The sequence below is a fragment of the Electrophorus electricus genome, chromosome 11, assembly GCF_041902795.1.
Source record: "Electrophorus electricus isolate QZ-2024a chromosome 11, ASM4190279v1, whole genome shotgun sequence".
Classification (NCBI taxonomy): Eukaryota; Metazoa; Chordata; class Actinopteri; order Gymnotiformes; family Gymnotidae; genus Electrophorus; species Electrophorus electricus.
Window position 1 is genome coordinate 24,733,599 of NC_137507.1, and position 18,995 is coordinate 24,752,593.

Consider the following 18,995-nt stretch of genomic DNA (forward strand, 5'->3'; position numbering starts at 1 on the left):
CATCTTGTGTATACAACAGTACAAAAGTAGCCAACATTTCAGAAGTTTATTTTCATAAATACTGTACAAACCATACAACAAACATAGCAAACCCTAGGTGAAAAAGACCATAAACAAACTCCTCTAGTCTTCCAATACGTAATTAGGATTGACCACTAGGAAGGGGTCTTCCTCCACAATGGGCTCCTCTTCCTCATCAGTAACTTTCTTCAGGCCTGTTTTTGTCAACTCTATGATGACATGGTCCTGGAGGAAAGAGGAGGGGGTAATTACAACTAGTCACCAAGATCCAGCTGAATATGGTTATATTAAAACAAACAAACAACCCCACACACAACCACTCACCGAAATCCTTAGAGTCAGAAAAGCATTTCCTGGTCTCTTTTCAAAATGAAATGCATTAGTTCATCAAGTATTAGCATACTCACATAATGGATCAATCTGTGCAATACTTTCTCAATAAGATTCTTCCTGGCAATGAGTTCAGCCTCTGACTCGATCTCATTCTCAATTTCCTTCAAGTACCAGTTGATGAGCTCACTCTTCGTTACAGAGGACTCCTCATCCACTAGGAACAATAGAAAATAAACCAACCAAAAAAAAAAATTTTTTTTAAATAAAAGTTGTTGTAATTGAGCTTAAGTTTAAAAAAGAGTTCAAGTCTTGAATATTGACATGATTAGAGCGATGGTGTTTCAATCCACTTTTGCCAGTTCCAAACATACTGTACATTCTTTTTAGATTACTCATACATTTAAAATGGTAAATTCCCCCACAGACATTCCGACTAAGTCCAGGACCAGGATTAATCTGTGGCCAGAAACCTGTTTTTTAATTAATGAAACGTGATCCTTGATAAGCTGGTTGTTTGACCTGGAGAACAGGTTAAAAATCTAGCAGCGCAACTAATCTCCAAAGATGGAATGGGGGTTTAATACAGGGCAGCAATACTCACGCTGCTCCATTTTCTGCATGTGAAGCACCAGCAGATTGGAGAGGCAGCGGTACTCTGCGAAGGACATGCGGAGGGCCGGCCTGGCCGTTGCCAGCTTACTCCCTGGCTCCGCCGACCCAGCGGCGACCCCGTTCTGGCCCGCCACGTTGCCAGCCAATGGCTCGTTCCAATCTGGAGAGAAATGGCCAGGGCTTCAGCATACACCACTTATGGGGCCCTTCATCCACTTGGAAATAGCTTTGATTTCATTCTTCCACTGAAGTGCCTTTTTCAAGGTGAAAATGAATGACCGGTGCATCAATACTCAAGGAGAAATGATCATTCATTAGGCAAGTTCAGTGATTGGTGTTACCCATGTGTTCTACTGTTGCCCATTGTGTGAAGGCAATGAATTCATTTTGTTTTTATATGTAGTAATAATTGCAGATACCATTACCAGTCATATCCTCATTGTTGTCTTGTTCAAAGTTGATATCAGGGGAATCAACACGAATAATGGACTTATTTAGAAGACGAAATGCTTCCTTCACATGTTTGGGTTGAACCTGGGGAGAGGGGTGCATTTCCACAGGGTGCATTAGTATCCAACAACCCTGTTAAGTAATTTAGAATCCCAGTTTAAAATGCTGAATTTCTCCCCAATGTATGAAGAGATTGGCAGGAGCTTCTCTGACCTCATCGGAGCAATAGAGGCGGGCCATTGCCTCTGAGAGGCGGAGCATGCTCTCCAGCTGCCGCACAGTGATTCGCCAGGCTGATTTAGTGTTGCCACCTGCATCTCTCTGACGTAGCCGCTTATACTGCTCCACCACAAAATCCTGCGCCTCTGGGGTGATCTAGGGCAATATGTACATGGGGTAATACGGGTAAGACTAGACAGTATACACGTACATCCCAACTGATGGGAATGTGTACTGTGAACTTGTGATGAACACGGAATGTTCAAATTTGGTGGGTAAATGCATAATGTTATATTGTAATTAATTGTTTACAGAAAAAAAAAGATTAAAAATAAATAAATAAATTCTGTTGAGTAGATTCCCTCTCACCTTTGGCTGAAATTGCCGGGCAAATATTATGTATCTCTGGATGTCTTCTGCAGCATAGACCCGTTCTACTGACTCCATGTTTCTGGCATGGAGGTCTACAATTCGCCTGGCTATGGCATAATCTGTCACCTGACAATTAAAGAAACATACATATTACTCACTCAAAATAAAGGGTAACTTGATGCATTCAGATCCAAACTAATCTTGAATGCGCAGTTTAAGACACCAGGAACATACCCCATAGAGGTACTGCAGACAGCCCTTTGGCAAAGCCATGAGAGGAGTTAAGCTCACCTCATTACACTCATCCACCACAATGAAGAAGAGGTCAAACCTGGACATGATGGGGGCAGACATGTTGACATTCTGCTTCAGGGACTTGGAACGGTTGTACCTACCATCAATGGGATTGGCTGCTGCCAAGATAGAGGTGCGGGCATTCAGAGTAGCCTGAATATGTACAGATGCAAGAACGAAAATGTTAGCACTGTTGCTTGCACAATAAATTGACAATTGTCATCTTCCCAAAGTCTGAGGTGACTGCAGCAAATGAGCAATAAAACAAAAGTGGATAGCAACTTAACGTACTGCATGTCTGCCTGCTCTTACAGCATTAAAAATGTCATTCCAGATTGGGACATTAAAACAAACACCAGAAAACAGTCTAGAATAAGGCACTTGGGCTTCAATTTTGTATCGTCATAGCACAAACATTGCAATTTTCTTTGCTAGAACAACTCGTTAGCCAAGTCATGCCAGCAGTCAAAGGAGAGTGCTGCTTTAGACATCTGTGCCCAACAGGTTTTCCTGGATCTTCAGGGATGCTAAGACAATGCCATACCTTGACCCCAGCCTTGGTGATGGAGATGGTCTGCTGCTCCATGGCTTCATGGATGGCCACTTGATCTTTCAGGTCCATCTTGTCAAACTCATCAATACAGCACACACCCTGAAGAGAAGTCATTTATGCTTCAGAACACCCCAGAAAAAGCAGATACACAGGCACCAAAAGGTTGAAGAAACCCCCAAAATCCATAAGTGCTGGCTGCTTACATTGTCAGCCAGCATGAGGGCGCCGGCCTCGATGACAAACTCATGAGACTCCTCGTCCTTGACCACAGCGGCCGTGAGACCTGCAGCGCTGCTGGCCTTCCCGCTGGTGTACACCGCCCTGGGGACAAAGTCCTCAACATGCCTGGGGAATACAGCACACAAATATGTAGTTTTCATTGAAGCAGTTTAAAGCTCCCTCACATTCTTAACAATTGCACACAGTTGTCCATTACTCTTACTTGAGAAACTGGCTTTTGGAAGTACTGGGGTCTCCAACAATGCAAACGTTGATGTCTCCTCTCAGAGACGTCCCCTCCATAGTCGTTTTGGCGACACCACCGAACAGCATGAGCAAAATTCCACGCTTGATTTCATCATTTCCTGTTGGCAGTTACCTCAGTCATCAAGTGGAAAATCCTAAATACATCTCCATACATTCAACAGAACTCGGATGTGTCTGGGAGATTTATGATTGAGTTCCATCCTTAAGAAAATCTACATCTTAGGTTTGTTAGGGGTTCAGGGGTAGTTTCTACAGAGTAGCTACAAAAAAATAGGATTAAAAGGGAGTGGAAACTCCAGCACTAAAGAGACGCAGACACACAGACCGAGTCCTAGAGCCCACCGTGGATGGTGGGGAAGAGGCTGGTGCAGAGATTATGGTAAAGGTTCTTGTCCTGGCTCATCTCAAACACCTTCTCCCACTCCTGCACGGTCATCTGGTTCTTCACGCTTTCTGCTGTATGATCCTCCAGACGTAGATCCTTGCCTCCAAACTGAACAAAATAAGTCCATGAAATGGTGGTCTAAAACACCATTAGCGCTGTGTGCTTTTGTCTGAATTTCCATAAACACAAAGACAACCTTAACATGGCCCTACACCAAGATGATTAACATCTGATAACGGTACTCCAACACATAGGTGAATAGTCACGAATGTGGGAAATGCAACAGTTAATTCTGTACGACAGTACTTTATAGGAAGCCCAGGTTAGTTTGGTTGAGGATTCTACAGTGATCACTTGCGCTCACCCTGGGGTTTGTGGGTGCAACGTGATTGGCGAGAAAAGCCAGCCTATAGGATAGCTCACGGACACCCAAAGCCTTTAGGCCCTGGATCCCATCTGTGTCAAAGCCCTCCTTTCCTGTCACTCTGCTGCTGGTTTCAGCCCTGGTGCCTGGGGGACCACACGCATGATAAGGATTTTCTGCAAACATCTGTTGGAACATTATAATAGTTAACACTTAAGAGCATTATGGTCCACACCAGAGAGAGCAAGGGCAGACACATCAGGGACCACAATGAGGGTCCCGGTGAAATCGCAGCGGTCTCCAGCCTGTGCCATCTCCACGGCCTCTGCCCTCAGGATCACCTCCACACTGCGCGGGATGGCACCTCGCGGCAGCTCCGTCTGCGTCTCCTGGATGCGCACCTGAGAGAGCGCAAATGAACACACACACACCTTGCGTGTGAGAGAGAGAGTGCGCTCAAGTGTTACATGGTATGCAAACCTCTAAGAAAGTATGCTCCCAATTCCCAATTTACTTTTAATGCACAACAGAGATGTTTATTGATGGCTTTTTTGAATGCAAGTAAGAAGGCCATATTAAAGGTTGTGTTGAGCCAGGAATCACTCAGACTAGCCTGGGTTAATTACAACTAATGCAAAAGTTTACTTGTTCTTGCCATTTTAAACTAACAGTGCCCTTTTTCTGTTGTCTCCTTTCTTTGTGGGTTTTATTCATATTTTATGATTGCATTGTTAAACAAAAGCATATACATAAAAAAGGTTCAGTATGGGTTACTGTACTTTAAACAGTTACTCCGGTTACCTTCTGGAAGTCGACGAAGCGTGACTTGTTGGTGTCCAGCATGAACCTGCGTCGGTTGGCGCACACGGGGTTCTTGCAGATGGTGGGCTGCGTGTACTTAAACTGCTGCTCCACGTCCTTGATCACAGACTGACAGTCCATGCAAAGGAACGTTCCGCTCACCAGCTCCGGGTGCACGGGGTGCGTGCGCACCACCTGCCCGCTAATGCGCAGCAGAGTGCCGATACGCGCCGTGGACAGCTCCCGGATCCTGGACAGAGAGGAAAAACGCTCATATGGACTTTACGCTCATAAACCACAATAAAAACGATAAAGATGTCAAAGTCACTCGGATAAAACAATCAATCGTGTTGAAATATCCCGATTTCTTCGTCTCCTATTTGCACTTACAACGTTTACTTGTCCAGGGAAGTGCCTCTGCCAAGATCTCGAATAATTGAGGACTGTAGATAATGCATACCAGTTGGAGATAAATATTTTAAAGTTTCTTTATAACATGCACCAATCGCGTTCTTGAACTCATTCACAATCCAAGGCCGAGTTTCCTGACGATTCACCACTGAAAGTCATTTTAACTGTAGGCTTAGGAGTAATCTTGGTCTGAGAAACTGAACAATCCGGAAGGTAAATGCTTACTTTTGTCTGGACGGAAAGTCAGAAAAAGCCACGTAGAATTCTTTAGAGGGTGGGATATTGCCCTGGTCACGGGCAAAGTGGCGCACTGCTCTATTAAGAAATGGATATACCCTGAAGAGAAAGACATTATCGAGACTGTTGTAGACGCTCAGTAGTATAAACGCTCCCATCGGCGCAACAGAAAATGTGATTTAATTAATTTATTTTTTATGCAGGTGGTGGGCAAAAGTTCCAGAATATACACAGGCCTACCTGTAGAATTCCTCTTGAATAGTGGTTGCAAGTTGCTGATTATAATGTTCAATATTGGCGAAGCTTACAGTCAGTGTGTTTCTTTCCGGCCTGATAAGCTCTTGGGCCTCAGGTAAATACAACTGCTCGCCGTTTTTATCCTGAAACCTAAATAGTCACAACAAATGTCTATGGATTACGTTGTTTTAGCGTTCGCTTCTGTAGCCCATTAAAAAGCGTTTCGAACACAAAACCACACGGGGGGGGGGACACTCGACTTACTCCTCTAAGAATTCGAGAAATAATTTTTGACATTTCTCGGCAAGGTCATCACGTAGTTGCCCTCCTGCAGCGGTGGCCACTGTGGCAGGTTCCATGTCCAGAAGGAGTAGAGCTGGTCAGCCGCTGGAGTCACTCAGCGCTGGAGGACAGGTGAAAAAATTAAATTAAAAATGTACAGGTGGGACGTGATGTTGCCTGATTGGCTACGGACTTCATACTTTCTTCAAGAAGGAACGCCACAGGACATCATTTTGCGCTTCTAAATGCAGGTTTGACACAAGATTCACTGGGTAATATTCCGTGGATGTCCTTTCTGAGTAAAAATGAAACGCGTTACTAAAACACCTGATACCATGATCCTCTAAACAGCTTCCATTCTTGTTTTCTGACTGTTCGCCGAGGTTTCACTATAAAATACAGGGCCCCAAAAGAATCGTAATACTTCCATTTTTTTCACGTTATGAAGCAGCCAATATACTAACACCTAGTTACTTGTTTGTGTCAGATTCTGTACTAAATCTTTTTCAAACATGTCCGCCTCCATGTGCCCTATGCAGCATAAATTGGCTAATTTGAGGACTATAAAGCAATTTGATTCTTCATCTCACCTGAGCCGCACTTTATAGAAAAAATGTTGTCGGAAAAACTTTTATTGTTCCTTTAAGACTATGGTTAAATGAGAGTAATGTGATACTGGTTGTAGCAATTAACAATGATCTTTATTTTAATACGCTGTTGAGATACGGCGCCCAAAGCAACTCCCCGATGTGAAAATAGCCCATGTTTTTCTACAGACGGTAGAAATGATAAATTAGTTTTATATACTATCTGCACACTCAGGTGTTGCTAAATCAGTTCACATTAGGGTGATGAGATATCCCATTTTTCCAGGAAATTGGCCATTTTCTGCGACCTAAAAATATCCAATTGGAAAAAAAAGGTATAATTCTTAAATCTAAAATGTTCATAATCTGATTTTGATCTCATGCGATTTGCTTCGTAGTCTACAGTGCCTCCTTCCTGTCTGTCAACCTAATCTCTCACACACCCACCCAGCAAACCCAATGACATCAGAGCACGAGAAGGCATACGGAAACGTTTAATTTTTATTTACCCCACATTTAAAAAAGTGAACCACAGTATACAAATGGTTTTCTGATAGCAGGTAATGTTGTCGAGCACACATCTAACGACCTGGCCAAACACACATTCTTCTCCTGGATGTGCAGCTAAAATTGCACGTTCTTCCTCCCGCGTTAAACAACGTCCTGGCATCCCTGCCGCTCCCCGACGCGGCAGCGCTCCTAGATCATCTAGTAATGCCTTATCTTTTCAGGTTGTTCGGGATTCTCTTGCTTGTTTAAATGCAGATAGGGAGTTTGCATGCAAACCCTAGCACGAAGGGGGATTTTCTCGCTGGGTTTCTCGGTAATAGCTTTTCGCAAGATTTAAAAAAGGTAGTAGGTTTCCATCCACGGTTTATTTACAGTGCTGAAGTCCGTGCGCCGCGGGGTGTAGCGAACTGCTCCAACACACCCGTGGTGGTTTAAAGGGAAGTCCAGCCCAGCAGACGCTTGCTACAGTCATTTACACACACAAATGCGCTCTCTCTCTCTGCTCTTCCATGTCTTTTTTAAATATTTTTTTTTCTCCTGCAGCCGTACATTCCCAACAACATAGGCCGAACGTCAAAAGGAATGATGTTTATTATGTAAGAGACAACTTAAAAAGAGAGCGAGTGAGATGGGTAGGGGAGCAAAAACAAACAAACAAAAACAAACAAAGTTTAGGCCAAGTAACTGTAGGTGTCTTTCTCGCCATCCACTCTTTCCAGGTACTCCTTCTCGATGAGAATGTCGATGCATTTCTGGAACAGAAAAGGCAGCGTTCTGATCAGTCGCATCATCCTATTCTGTGCCTTTAGGTGGCGTGTGTGTGCACGTTTAATTTTTTTTGGACCATCCAAACTTACTGGAAACTCCACCCCTGCCACACAGCACAGTACGGGGGAGAGTTAACGAACTCACAGGGCCGTCTATACCGCGACAAGCGCGCTGATAGTTGTTGGAACAGAGGACAGAAATGTACTGCAGGCCTTCTTTACCTTGATGACAGGGACTCGAGGCTTGAACCTGGAGGAGAGCTGGTTGAGGACCTCGGCCAAGAGCTGCTGGTGCTTCAGCATCTTCCTCATCTTCATGATTCGCACGATTGCCGCCTAACAGGAAGTGCAACGAGGGTGTGAGCAGCCTGGAATTACTAACACCTCAACATGCCTACACCCCTGACACGCTTTGCCATCTGATGCACTTACACGAGGGTGAGTGTGTTAGGCATGGAGGAAATAAGTTATGCCTATCAGCAACTTGTTTTTGGCGTAGAGCCAGGCAGATGGATGAGGGGGCAGAGCAGCTTCTCGGTACGCTGCGGTGAGCGCTCACCTGGATCAAGAGCTTCCTGTCTTCCTCGATGTTTTTGTGAGTGGTTTCCTGTTCCTGCTTCTGTTCTGTCTTCATTGGCACATTGATGTTTACTCGCAGCTTTTTACTGTGCAATGGTCAGAGGTCACGTGGTTAGACAACATTCAGCACTTCAGCTACATACGATCAACATAAATGTGTCAGTTGGCTAGGAGGTCATTTTCACAAGTAGAATACGGGCAGTTTTGCTTCAAATTCCAATAAAACGTCAAGCAAAGGGCATGAGACACTCGTGTGTTATGGGAACCCTTACTTCTTATAACCCAGGTAGAGCTTGATGAGCGTGTCCGGTTTGAACTCCACCTCGTCCACGTTGGCGTTCTCATCCTCCAGGACCTGCGGCGAAACAGCACAGCTTCAGCACGCAGTAAAGGTGCAACAGGTTTGTGGTGCTTTTCTGTTGCTTAAAGGGAGACCTCACTCATAAATGCTAGTGTTGCTAATTACCGAACAAAAACATACGCAAAGGAGTTATGCAAATAAAGCCAGGTGCACAGGTAGTGAACACCTTCAGGCTGGAGTTGCACAGAAGATTATTGTTCTTTGTTACAGCAGAACTGGCCTTGGCAATAATAATTTTGGTCAAAACATTGCTGAATGGTCTTTAAATGTCGCCTTATGAATTTAATGTGTTGCAAAATATATCAAATGGCAGAATATATAATCAGTTTTGTGTTTTATTTTGTCTATATTGTGTAGTGCTGTTTTAGTTATGATGAGCAACATTAATATAGGTGCATGAATTGTCCCATTAATGGAATTCGAAGGTAAAATTTTACTTGCCAGCAATTTGGATTTCAATAAAATCTGAAGAACCTGCACCAAAATGTCCTGCAAGAAAAGCACACAGTGTCATTACAGTGCCTCAGAATTATATTTTAATCATAAACAAGAACGTAAACATCACTGTCATGTTATCTGGTGTGTCTGATCACTTCTGCTTACGATTTTGATCTGCGTGCTGTCAGTCAGCTGCTGGACGGTGTACGAGTCCTCAGTGTTGTACTGGAGCAGGATAGCCATCTGGAACGTGGAGGCCTGCAGGCAGAGAAGCATTTTCCAAACCTCGTCACTTAGTCTCGGGACTACCGATTTCCACTACTTGTTAGCAACATTAGCCTGTGTAGTAGTAGCAGCAGTAGTATTCAGAAGGAAAACGAACTGAAATCCTCTCGGCTTGTGAGCTGCACTTATGGTCGGATTTGGAAAGTGTGGCGCCTGAGCCGACGGTCCTTTTTGAATGGGCACACGCTTGAGTTTTTTCGCACATCCCACGCGGGCTGACGGGATGCCCCGTCGATCAGGCCATCTGCAGCCTGGTTTCTGCAGCAGTGAAGGCCTGATGCCGCGTCTTCCCTCTGTCCACGCACGGCCATCCTGACAGGAGCCGACAGGGCGTCCTACCTGCAGGGTGTATCTGTTCTTGAAGCAGTTGGTGACCAGCTCTCCTTTGGACAGGTGGTAGAGCCAGGTGAGCTTGCGGCCACTGTGTCTGCTGGCATAGAAGGCTGTGAACCTTTGGTAGCTCCTCTCCAACTGTGTGTGTGTGTGTGGGAGGGAGAGAGAAAAAAAATGAGAAAATACAACAGCCCTGAAAAAAAACCAGGTTCCTTAGCAAGAGACATTATTTGAAAATGACTTTGAAAAGCCTTAGTAGTACGAGAAACATCTCTGGTAAGAGATGCGGATTACTAAAAGGTACTATATGCCACCCAGAAGGGAAGCCCCCAGAAGTTGAGGAAATGAACCCGAGAACGAGATTTTAAACCATATCATGCCGTTCGTGGCAGTCTGCCCATATCTGCTCCCCCCACGCACGCCATGCTGTGTGCCGTACCTCAGAAGGTAGAGCAAAAGTGCAGGACTGCTGGAAAGGCCAGGAACCGGAACTCAGCACCTGGATACTGAAGTCCACTGTGGAAGAGAGACACCGCGTGAGCGATCGGCCAAGAGGCCCTGCCAATGTTTGGAACGGGAGGCCAGATGTCGGCAGCGCAGCTGCGAGCGTACGTACGGTCCAAGGGTTCCGAGTTGGTGAGGTGCTTCTTGAACTGCTCGTTCAGGTCTTTGCTTACGCCGATGTCCTGGAACATGCGCTGCAGCTTGGACGTATATTCGAAGCCGCACGCTTGCTGCAGGGCGAGACACAACAGGCCGCCCCGTTACTCACAGTGCAAACCGATGACTCACCCTCAAACGCTGCAGGAACCGGGAGAAGCCTTCAACAGAAGGGGGGATTGGGGCACCCACAACAACCTTTCTGCTTTCAGTCGAACACTTCCCGAGTGTCTCTTTGGGCAGAGGTGGATTTAAAGTGGCAGAGATTTCACGGACACCCGACACTTATCTATTTTTAATCGCATGACTGCATGTAAAAGCGTGACACCAAACCTTCAGCTTGGAGATCATGCTGGCCTCGGCGTCATCGCTGGCACTGTTCTGATGCACTAGGCGCTTGGCCAGCATCTTCGCGTAGAACTTCTGGAACACGTCTTTGTCCTCGATGTACTTAAAGACCACCATCTTGCAAAGGAGTTAAGAGGGAGAACTCAAATGTTACAAATTAACTACAGCTGTGATGATAATACCCAAGACAGTGTATACATTAGTCAAACCAGTGACAAGTTCAACATTTAGTACTCCAGCGATGAGCAAGGTGGTTATTGTGCAGTGCTAAAACTCACCACTTGATTTAGTGTGTCTTCCAGCTCTGCCTCTTCTGGGTTCTTGGAGCTGGGTGGAACAAAGCATTTGACAGACTCACTCCAAACTGAACACAGGACAACCAGCCATACTTACGTTCACAAAGAGTAATTGTGGCACCATGTTCAGATGCACGTTAACGCACGCACGCACACACACACACCTTTTCTTAAGCAGAGAATCACAGTATCTGGCCAGCAGCTCAGGAGATTTGCTGGAGGACTGGACCATCTTGGTGACTGCATTGTTGTTGATAAAGCGCCCACAGGCCTGTCAAGAAATGCAGTGTGCCAACTTTGATCAACAGGAATAAGTTATGGAACCTATAACAAACAAACCAGCTACACACACATTTAGAGACACTGCTTCCTTAAAAGCTCATATCACAAGTTATAAGCATTTAAAAACCAGTCAGTACCTAAAGCCACTGATAACCAATACTTACACAACCTGTTAATCATGAATAATTTGTCCTAGGCCTGTATGTGAATTTGATGTGCATTTTAAAAACAGCGCAAGTTTAGTATCAGGCCTCTTTTAAAGTTCTTTGTTGGTGATGTATAACTAAACAACAATAGTAGTACTGAAGCATTTATGTCAAGCTGAGACAACCAAGTGAAGGAGCGCTGATGAACAGAATACCTTATCCAGCGCAGCCACAAAGCCGGCGTCGTTATTGAACGCAGACATCACCAAAGCGTTGTATTTCTTATGAACATCCAAAATTGTCTGGACGTACATTTTGGGGTCCTGTGTTAAAAGTCAAATTGTATACATACATGCTTTTACACACATCAAAGGGGGGGAAAATATAATTAATTACAATAAAAAAAAAACCCCAGCGCTTATGATCAAAGATGTTTGAGGTGACAGACGAGGTGGGTGTTTTTAGTGTCTGGACTCGCAGTACGCACGTTCAGAGCAGCCTCCCCACACTTCTCAATAGCAGCCAGGCCCTGGTTGTAGATATGTGTTTCCAGAAGCTTCTTGAGCTCTCCCAAACCGTCGGTGATCCGTGACACCAAGTTATACATGCGACCAAGATCTGGAGATGGAGATGAAAAATTATACTGAGCGATACATGATCTATTAGCAATGTCACAAAACAGACGCATCCAAATGTTGTACCTTACTGGTCAAAATTGATAAGTAATCAATTTGCATTTGATTTATTTATGGAGGGAATGTGTCAAAATACCTGGAAAGAACCATGTTCGTGTTTCTGTATTAGCCCAAACAGTAAATTTCCCTTCTTATAGCGTATGAGTAGACCACATTCAGTGCTCCATTTATATCTCAATACCTTCATTTTTGTCTGCATCCAGGAGGTTCTGGAATTCTGTGTGGAAGATCTCTAGGTGCTTCTCAATGAGGACTTGCTCACACTTCCTAGCCAGCTCGTCCTGCGTGCTCTCGTGGAGGTAGACCTGGACCCTCCTCTGCTCTTCCAGCAGACGTGCCTCTGCCTGCCACGCACGCACACACACACACACACACACACACACACGAAAATATGTTTTTTTTAACATAGTTTTGGAGTTGCAGGCATGGCAAGCCTTCACTTCCCGACTCGGGCTTTGGGGTCATGGAAGTCCACATTTTCGTAAGTTCGTAAGTTGGACCTCCTCCGCACCTCACCTTTTTCATGTACTCGGTGACGGGGTTCTGCTGCAGGAACTCCGTACTCTCCCTCGTGTAGAAGCGCTCCGTGTCGGCCAGGAACTGGCTCTCGAAGTACTCCTTGTAGACGGAGAGGGTGGGGCCCTTGGCGAAGGCGTCGTCCTCGTTCAGACCCAGCTCGACTGTACGGCAAAGCAGAGGCAAGAGTCCTCGTGTCATTGGCTGGTGGCAGGCTCAACACAACTGGGACATTTCATGCGTTTCCTCACCCAGTCAGCGCATGGTTTGCTGCATGGCAGCTCCCGGCGCCGCTGTACCGGCCGTTCCGTGTTCTTGCCTGCCGGGTACAGTGGCGTGTGGGGCTGCTATGGAGCAAAAGCCTCGACCTTCAGAGGTGAACAAGGAAGGAAATGCTGGTCTGTGCACGAAAGGAAAAGCGAGCTCGCACCGTAGGACTGGACCACTCCGCTGATCAGTCTGGTGTTGATGGTCTCCCCGTTCCGCTCCTTGTCAATAAGCTTCAGCACTGCATTTGTAACCTGCGGCAATTGGACGAGAAGACCAGCTTGTGAAACTTGTGGTGGAACGGACCGACATTTGGGGACACAGTATCTGCTTTCAGCTGTATTTACTAGATCACCGGTCCAATAAAACAAGCGAACAAATTGTTACCACCACACTCACCTGCTTATTCAGAGGTCGGAACAGGCACTCTCTCCACGTTACCAAGGCCAGCTGGAGAGAGCAAAAGTCCACGTTACACTCTGGCAAGCGCACGGAGCGGCAGAAAATATCAGAGGTGAGGAACGCGGGCACGACGGGAGCCCGAGCGAGCCTTACCGAGTAGATCTCATAGATGCCCTTGCGGCCCTCGTCACACTCGCGCCGCACCCAGTGGCGGTTGAGGTAGGCACAGATACCGTTGAGGACTTTGCTGGAAAAGCGGTAGTCCTCCCACTGTTGCGTGTAGAACTTCAGAACGCTCTCGTCCATCAGGTCCTCGCCGTCCTGGGGGGGGGGGGAGACAGACAGACAGACAGAGACACACCTGTTTATCAGAAAGCCAAGATCACTCATCTATCTGGTAAAGAATCCATTCTGTACGCGAGGTAAGCTATAATGTGCCGTACAGTAAGTCCATGTACAGAGAACAGAGTTAACTGAGGTCATACATCACAAGTCGCTTTAAGCAACATTCAGAAAAAATTATGAATAACATCGAATGAGCTAAATCATTGGGGAAAAGGAGTGAAAATCCAGAGCAGACCAATGAATGCAAGAACAAGCAAAGACAAAGAAATCCATCTGAAACTAAACAGTCAGCAATAAAACCGCTTCGGAACCGTTTATTCTACGACCTTAACAAGGGTGTGCAAAAACCACCAGCATACCTTTAGTAAGTTCGTCAGGTAATTCTTTAGGAACTCCTTCAGTCTCTTGTAGAGCTCCAGGCCCACAAACTGGGCTCCTCCTGGAGTGGGGGCCTTCTTAGAAGGCTTGGGTGGAGGGACGCCCGGCCCGCGGGCCTGGTTCGACTGGTGCACACTGGTGCAGTAATTATATACATGGCTGAAAACAGGACATTAAGGCCTTAAAGACTACAGAGACAGAGTAAACCAAGTGCAATACCAATCAGATAGGAGGCATTAACACTTAGTCTCTCAGTCGCCCTGTCCAATGATTGGCTCAGTCAACGATCTGTCTTCTCATTTGTTTGTTTACACAAAACATACAAGTTGATGGCCAAATCGAATACATTTTTCACAAAATATTCAAATATTCTTTCAAGCCAAATTTGGATACTTTGTACTATTATATAATGACCAAGTCTTATTTGACCTCATTTTTAACCAAATATAAGCTCATACTTTGCTTCTTAAAACTACGAGTATAAGACTTCAGTCACGAGGCCAGTGCTGGAATAATAAATATTTAAATCATGCAGCCCTTGCTCAAATTAAGGCTTTAGCATCATCCCCAAAGGATTCAATCTGTCTTTTTTCCCCTTCTTACTATTAATACACAGTATAAAATAAAGACTAAGTAGAATTGTCACCATGCCATGTCACTGATTAAAGCCATGTGCTAAAAGCACATGACCTACACACACACACACAAATGCACATGGGGGTGTCTAGAATTGAGGATACGTGTAGAGCTCCATGTAGCGCGACTTAGCCATGCTCTGGCGGGTGTACACCTGCTGGATCCCCGCCCTCAGGTCATCCCAGATCTGGTCCAGCCCAATCTGCTTAAGCCCGTGCGGGTTCTGGCTCCGGTTGGACGACATGGTCTCCGCCCGCCCCTCGCCTTGGCGCCCTGCTGCTGCACGTCGGATGCTCCCTCCTCCCCCCGCTCCTCCTGGCTGTCTGACTGCTTGCGTCCCCTTTCTTCGACGAGGCAGCGGGAGGCTAGCCTTCCATAGGGCGCGGCGGGCAGAGGCAGCGGCGGAGCGGAGATAAGGCGAGGGGCTCGGAGCCGCGCGGCACAGCGCCTGGCGACCGTCGGAGATGCTTTCAGGTCACGGTCAGGAAAGAGACCTTCACGGACAAGAGAAACGGGATGAGTCAAAAACACCCAAGGCGGCTCCGGATTTCTCACGAACAGGGCCTGGAACTATACTTAGAATTTCATCTGCATATGATCATATACCACTAGGTGTGACCAAATTTAGATGTGGCAACCGTCCTAGAATAGATGAGATTACTCAATCCTACAAATGGTAATTTTGGGCAGGGGGGGATGGGACTAACAGCAAGAGTCAAAAGTGCAGGAGTTGTAAATGTGGCTGGGTACAAATACAATACAGGTATACAACACCAACCTCTGACCTAGTCTCCCTCCACTACATGGAGGGGAGATTAAATTACTCTGACACTAGTCGCGAGACAGGTGAGGTGTTTTATATGGGACGAGATTAAGCGTGGGTCTATATTAAAAAAACAGAGGGGGAGGTAGGCCATGCAAACGTGTGCGTGAGAGGGCTGGAGAGCCCCATCCTTCAGGAAGCCCTGGCTGTTTACCGAGCGCAGCGTCGGAATCATGGCCACCTCCACTCGCCTTTCTTGTGGCATGAAACCCAAATGTCTCCCTCAGCATGACAAATTCTGTGGAGGGCGACAGGCCAGTGCCCGAGACGGCAACATCGGTGTGTCAAACGCAGAGGGGAAGTAAAGGGGCAAAAAAGGGTGACACCATGACGAGCCCAGAAGCCCCCTTTTCCAGAGCCCACTGGTTCTGAATATGAACAGTAACTGCTCCAATCACATTTCCACACAGACAGGGTTCAGCACACAACACTTAAACGGTGCACATTATGGTAGGCTAGCCATGCTCAGAGCCACAGAAATTTTGGGGCAAGGTGGCTTAAAGAAGCAGGGATTTAATCATCAGTTCCACGCAAACAGAGGGTCTCTTCTTGTTGCCTTCTATCTTGTCACCAACGCTCTGCCATTTTTCACACACAAAACGAAACCCTCAAAACAATTCAACCAACTACAAATGAACCATCTTGTCAGACACATGCAGCGACTGGAGTTGTTTGGTGTCATCCTAATCACGAGAAGCTGTCACCGCCACAAACGTTCTTCTGGCCCCGTTTTCCAGCACAACGCTTGCGGAAAAAGAAACTGCAAGTGGCCTCAGGAGTCTAGAATGACACGGAATGGCCTGACATGGCCTCAGTAATTGTTTGCCTCCACAGTGGAAAAAAAAGCCAGAGAGAAGGCAAACTCAGCCTGCCCTGCACCCTTGCTTCTGATGTCATCTTATCGAAGAGGAGTCACAGCAGTTTTCCCTAAGACATTTGCAGCCTGTACAGAAGCTGCACTATTCCCGGGGTTCCCTCCTTGTATCCATGGCAACAGTTAAGAGAGCAGGGAACAAGGAGCAGGGAACTTAAAATAGGCATTGGCGTGCTCCGAGCCTGGAAAGGGTGTCGCAACCGTACATTTCTCACGTCGGGCAAGCTCGGCGACATGGTCAGCATGTGCGGAACCTAACGGAGTCACAGCAAAGCACCACACTACTAAATCTGGGCCATGGATGCGAACACTGCATGGAACAAGCAGCCTAATTTTACTGCCTTAGATTGAAGCGCATCACTTTGCTGGGAAGCACACCAGAGGTCCGTTGATTGAAAGACAAGATTTGCGCACGCAGTCCCCAAATTCTAATACTATTAGAAGTTATTGTTCGTTTTTATGGCAGAGTAAATAGGGCAATGAGAGATCAAGGGGCCCAGTTCAGGTGGGTGGGTGGTGGAAATCAAAGGAGTTTAAATGCTTCTCAAGGAAGCGGGAATTGTTTTACACGTGCCATATACCCACATACCCAAATAGTCCTTTCATGCAAATAACCTTGCGAACGACGAATCCAGGGCGCACTCGTTTGGAACTGCCCTGTAATTCTGCAAAATACCCATTACAGATAAGGGTCTTAAAATTGTACATATAACGGTAAACAGGTATTTAAGTTAGCTAGCTAGATAACCTAGCATTAAACAGAGATGGCACTGCACCACGTTATCTTCTAGCGACGAAACGCCATTCAGCTGTACGATCAACTCTGCTCACATACCCCACTTTATCTCTTTTGCTCATTTATTAAAGCCTGGTCAACTGCCCCCAAATAACTAGCGTTTATCAGTGATCAACGACGGATAATCGCCAGTCGACTACCAGCTACCACCATCAATTAACAATTAAGAATAGACAAAAACGTGACATTAACCTTTAATGACTTTAATGGCAGTTATTACAATACAAGCAAATGCCCATCTAGCTGCCTGGCTCTGTGGATAGTTGGGTAATGTTAACGCTATCGGTATATAAATATTAACTTACTTATTTAGTTTGGTAATACTAAATTAACCTATCTTAGCTAACTTGCTCCATTCGGTGGGATGAGTCAGGCGCTCGTCGCAGCGTAGGACGGCCTATTTGGCGCAGTATAGCCAGCTAGCCAACATTAAGCCTGTTAGGAAACACAATTCTTAGTACAAGAGTGAACCAAGTAGCTTACAGCACCGCGTTACGTGGCGTTGCTGGCTCTTTCCAGGGAGGACTGTTACTTGCCTTCCGATCCTAAACGCTAGCCAGCCAGCTAGTTAATGTTAGCGTAGCTACTTATCCGCTAAAGCTAACAAACTACAGGACTCTAATGTTAGCCAACGGTGCCGGGTGTATTGAGGCCCAACTACCTTCTAAAAAGCAACCTGATTTTTTTATTTTTAGCCCGTTTGAGATTTCCTGCACACGACCTTTCAGGGCAGGAAAAAAAATATATACCGGCGAGAAAAATCGCGTTATAGCTGTAACAGACGTCGTAGCTGAGGACGTTTCTGATAACCAGCTCACCCCTTCCCCTGGTCGCACTGAATTGTTTGCTGCACAATCACCAGCTAGCTAAGCTAAGCTAAGACAAGCTAAGCTAAGATAGCAAGCTAACTTGCTACCAGGGTAACTAACCGAACCAAGATCGCTAAGCTAGCCAGCTAAGTTCGCCGTCTTACCATTGTCCAACAGAGCACGTCCAGACTTCGGATCACGAACAGGAAAAAAGGAAGTAAATGTACAGTTTTCTGACAGTATTCCAATTCGTAATTCCAAAAACAACCCTCTAAGAATGTACTCCCGTGTAACGCTGTCTGGATTTCGTTATCGATTCCACTGCTAGCTACCCTGCAGTTACATCGAGAGGAAAAATAACACTTCGTCAGATTGTGCTCACAGAAGACCTCCCTGGGAAACACAGTTCGGTGGTGGATGTTCCGCTATGCAGCCCTTTTCTCTTGCTGCCGCTTTCTCGGCATGCAGCGATTTAGTGTTTCAGTTCGCAGACGGGACACTTTCTCACACATATTAAGCGATTAATGTTAAATCAGTGACGGCGACACAAGTGGGATATAACACACGGACCTAATCAATGTGTTGTATGACTATTTTTTTCTTTATTCTACGAAATAAAACTATTCAATTAAACGGTGGTAAATCCGATATTCGTTTCTAGCATTCCTGGGTTCTCGCCCATACATTCGTAGTTCTTTACTGGGTTGCAAGCACACCAGTCACACTTGCTGTTGGGACAGGAGTACCTGCCTGATAGTACTCCAAGTATACCATAATGGCAGTAAAGCATATACACTAGTCTGGT

General features: G+C 45.9%; 2 protein-coding genes across 4 annotated transcripts; both read right to left on the reverse strand.

Annotated features, from left to right (window-relative positions):
- Positions 1-31: 31 nt before the first annotated feature.
- On the reverse strand, positions 32-6,992 carry mcm6l (MCM6 minichromosome maintenance deficient 6, like). Of its 3 annotated transcripts, XM_081723746.1 has the most exons (18): positions 6,258-6,992; positions 6,040-6,178; positions 5,779-5,925; positions 5,527-5,637; positions 4,891-5,140; positions 4,325-4,490; positions 4,090-4,235; positions 3,683-3,833; positions 3,297-3,438; positions 3,058-3,199; positions 2,846-2,953; positions 2,299-2,454; positions 2,005-2,133; positions 1,630-1,791; positions 1,386-1,500; positions 956-1,126; positions 429-568; positions 32-246 (listed from the first exon to the last, which is right to left on the reverse strand). In XM_081723746.1, exons 2-18 carry the CDS (start codon positions 6,132-6,134, stop codon positions 124-126), a joined length of 2,454 nt encoding a protein of 817 aa, XP_081579872.1. In that variant the 5' UTR covers positions 6,135-6,178; positions 6,258-6,992; the 3' UTR covers positions 32-123. The 3 variants fall into 3 exon arrangements, with proteins under 3 accessions (XP_081579872.1, XP_026876973.3, XP_081579873.1); XM_027021172.3 differs by having other exon boundaries at positions 1,392-1,500; positions 6,040-6,992; XM_081723747.1 differs by lacking the exons at positions 6,040-6,178; positions 6,258-6,992 and having other exon boundaries at positions 5,281-5,637; positions 5,779-5,816.
- A 135-nt stretch (positions 6,993-7,127) lies between these two features.
- On the reverse strand, positions 7,128-18,580 carry cul1a (cullin 1a). Its single transcript, XM_081723748.1, has 22 exons — positions 18,355-18,580; positions 14,993-15,382; positions 14,234-14,411; positions 13,683-13,850; positions 13,527-13,577; positions 13,291-13,381; positions 12,861-13,024; positions 12,526-12,688; positions 12,137-12,267; positions 11,865-11,972; positions 11,386-11,492; positions 11,204-11,252; positions 10,911-11,042; positions 10,534-10,651; positions 10,357-10,433; positions 9,924-10,055; positions 9,465-9,557; positions 9,303-9,350; positions 8,773-8,855; positions 8,481-8,586; positions 8,144-8,257; positions 7,128-7,906 (listed from the first exon to the last, which is right to left on the reverse strand). The coding sequence occupies exons 2-22, from the start codon at positions 15,130-15,132 to the stop codon at positions 7,826-7,828; spliced, it is 2,334 nt and encodes a 777-aa protein (XP_081579874.1). The 5' UTR covers positions 15,133-15,382; positions 18,355-18,580; the 3' UTR covers positions 7,128-7,825.
- Between the last annotated feature and the right edge of the window lie 415 nt (positions 18,581-18,995).

Bases quoted from the DNA above. Each gene is read 5' to 3' on its own strand.
- mcm6l (XM_081723746.1), bottom strand. From the start codon at position 6,134: ATGGAACCTGCCACAGTGGCCACCGCTGCAGGAGGGCAACTACGTGAT. The intron at 5,141-5,526 runs GTAAGCATTTAC...CTCTCTGTCCAG, and splicing joins GACTTTCCGTCCAGACAAAA to GATCCGGGAGCTGTCCACGG. The intron at 1,501-1,629 runs GTCAGAGAAGCT...CCCTCTCCCCAG, and splicing joins GCCTCTATTGCTCCGATGAG to GTTCAACCCAAACATGTGAA.
- cul1a (XM_081723748.1), bottom strand. From the start codon at position 15,132: ATGTCGTCCAACCGGAGCCAGAACCCGCACGGGCTTAAGCAGATTGGG. The intron at 13,851-14,233 runs GTATGCTGGTGG...CCCCCCCCCCAG, and splicing joins ACCTGACGAACTTACTAAAG to GACGGCGAGGACCTGATGGA. The intron at 13,025-13,290 runs GTGCGAGCTCGC...TTTGCCGTACAG, and splicing joins CGGAGTGGTCCAGTCCTACG to TCGAGCTGGGTCTGAACGAG.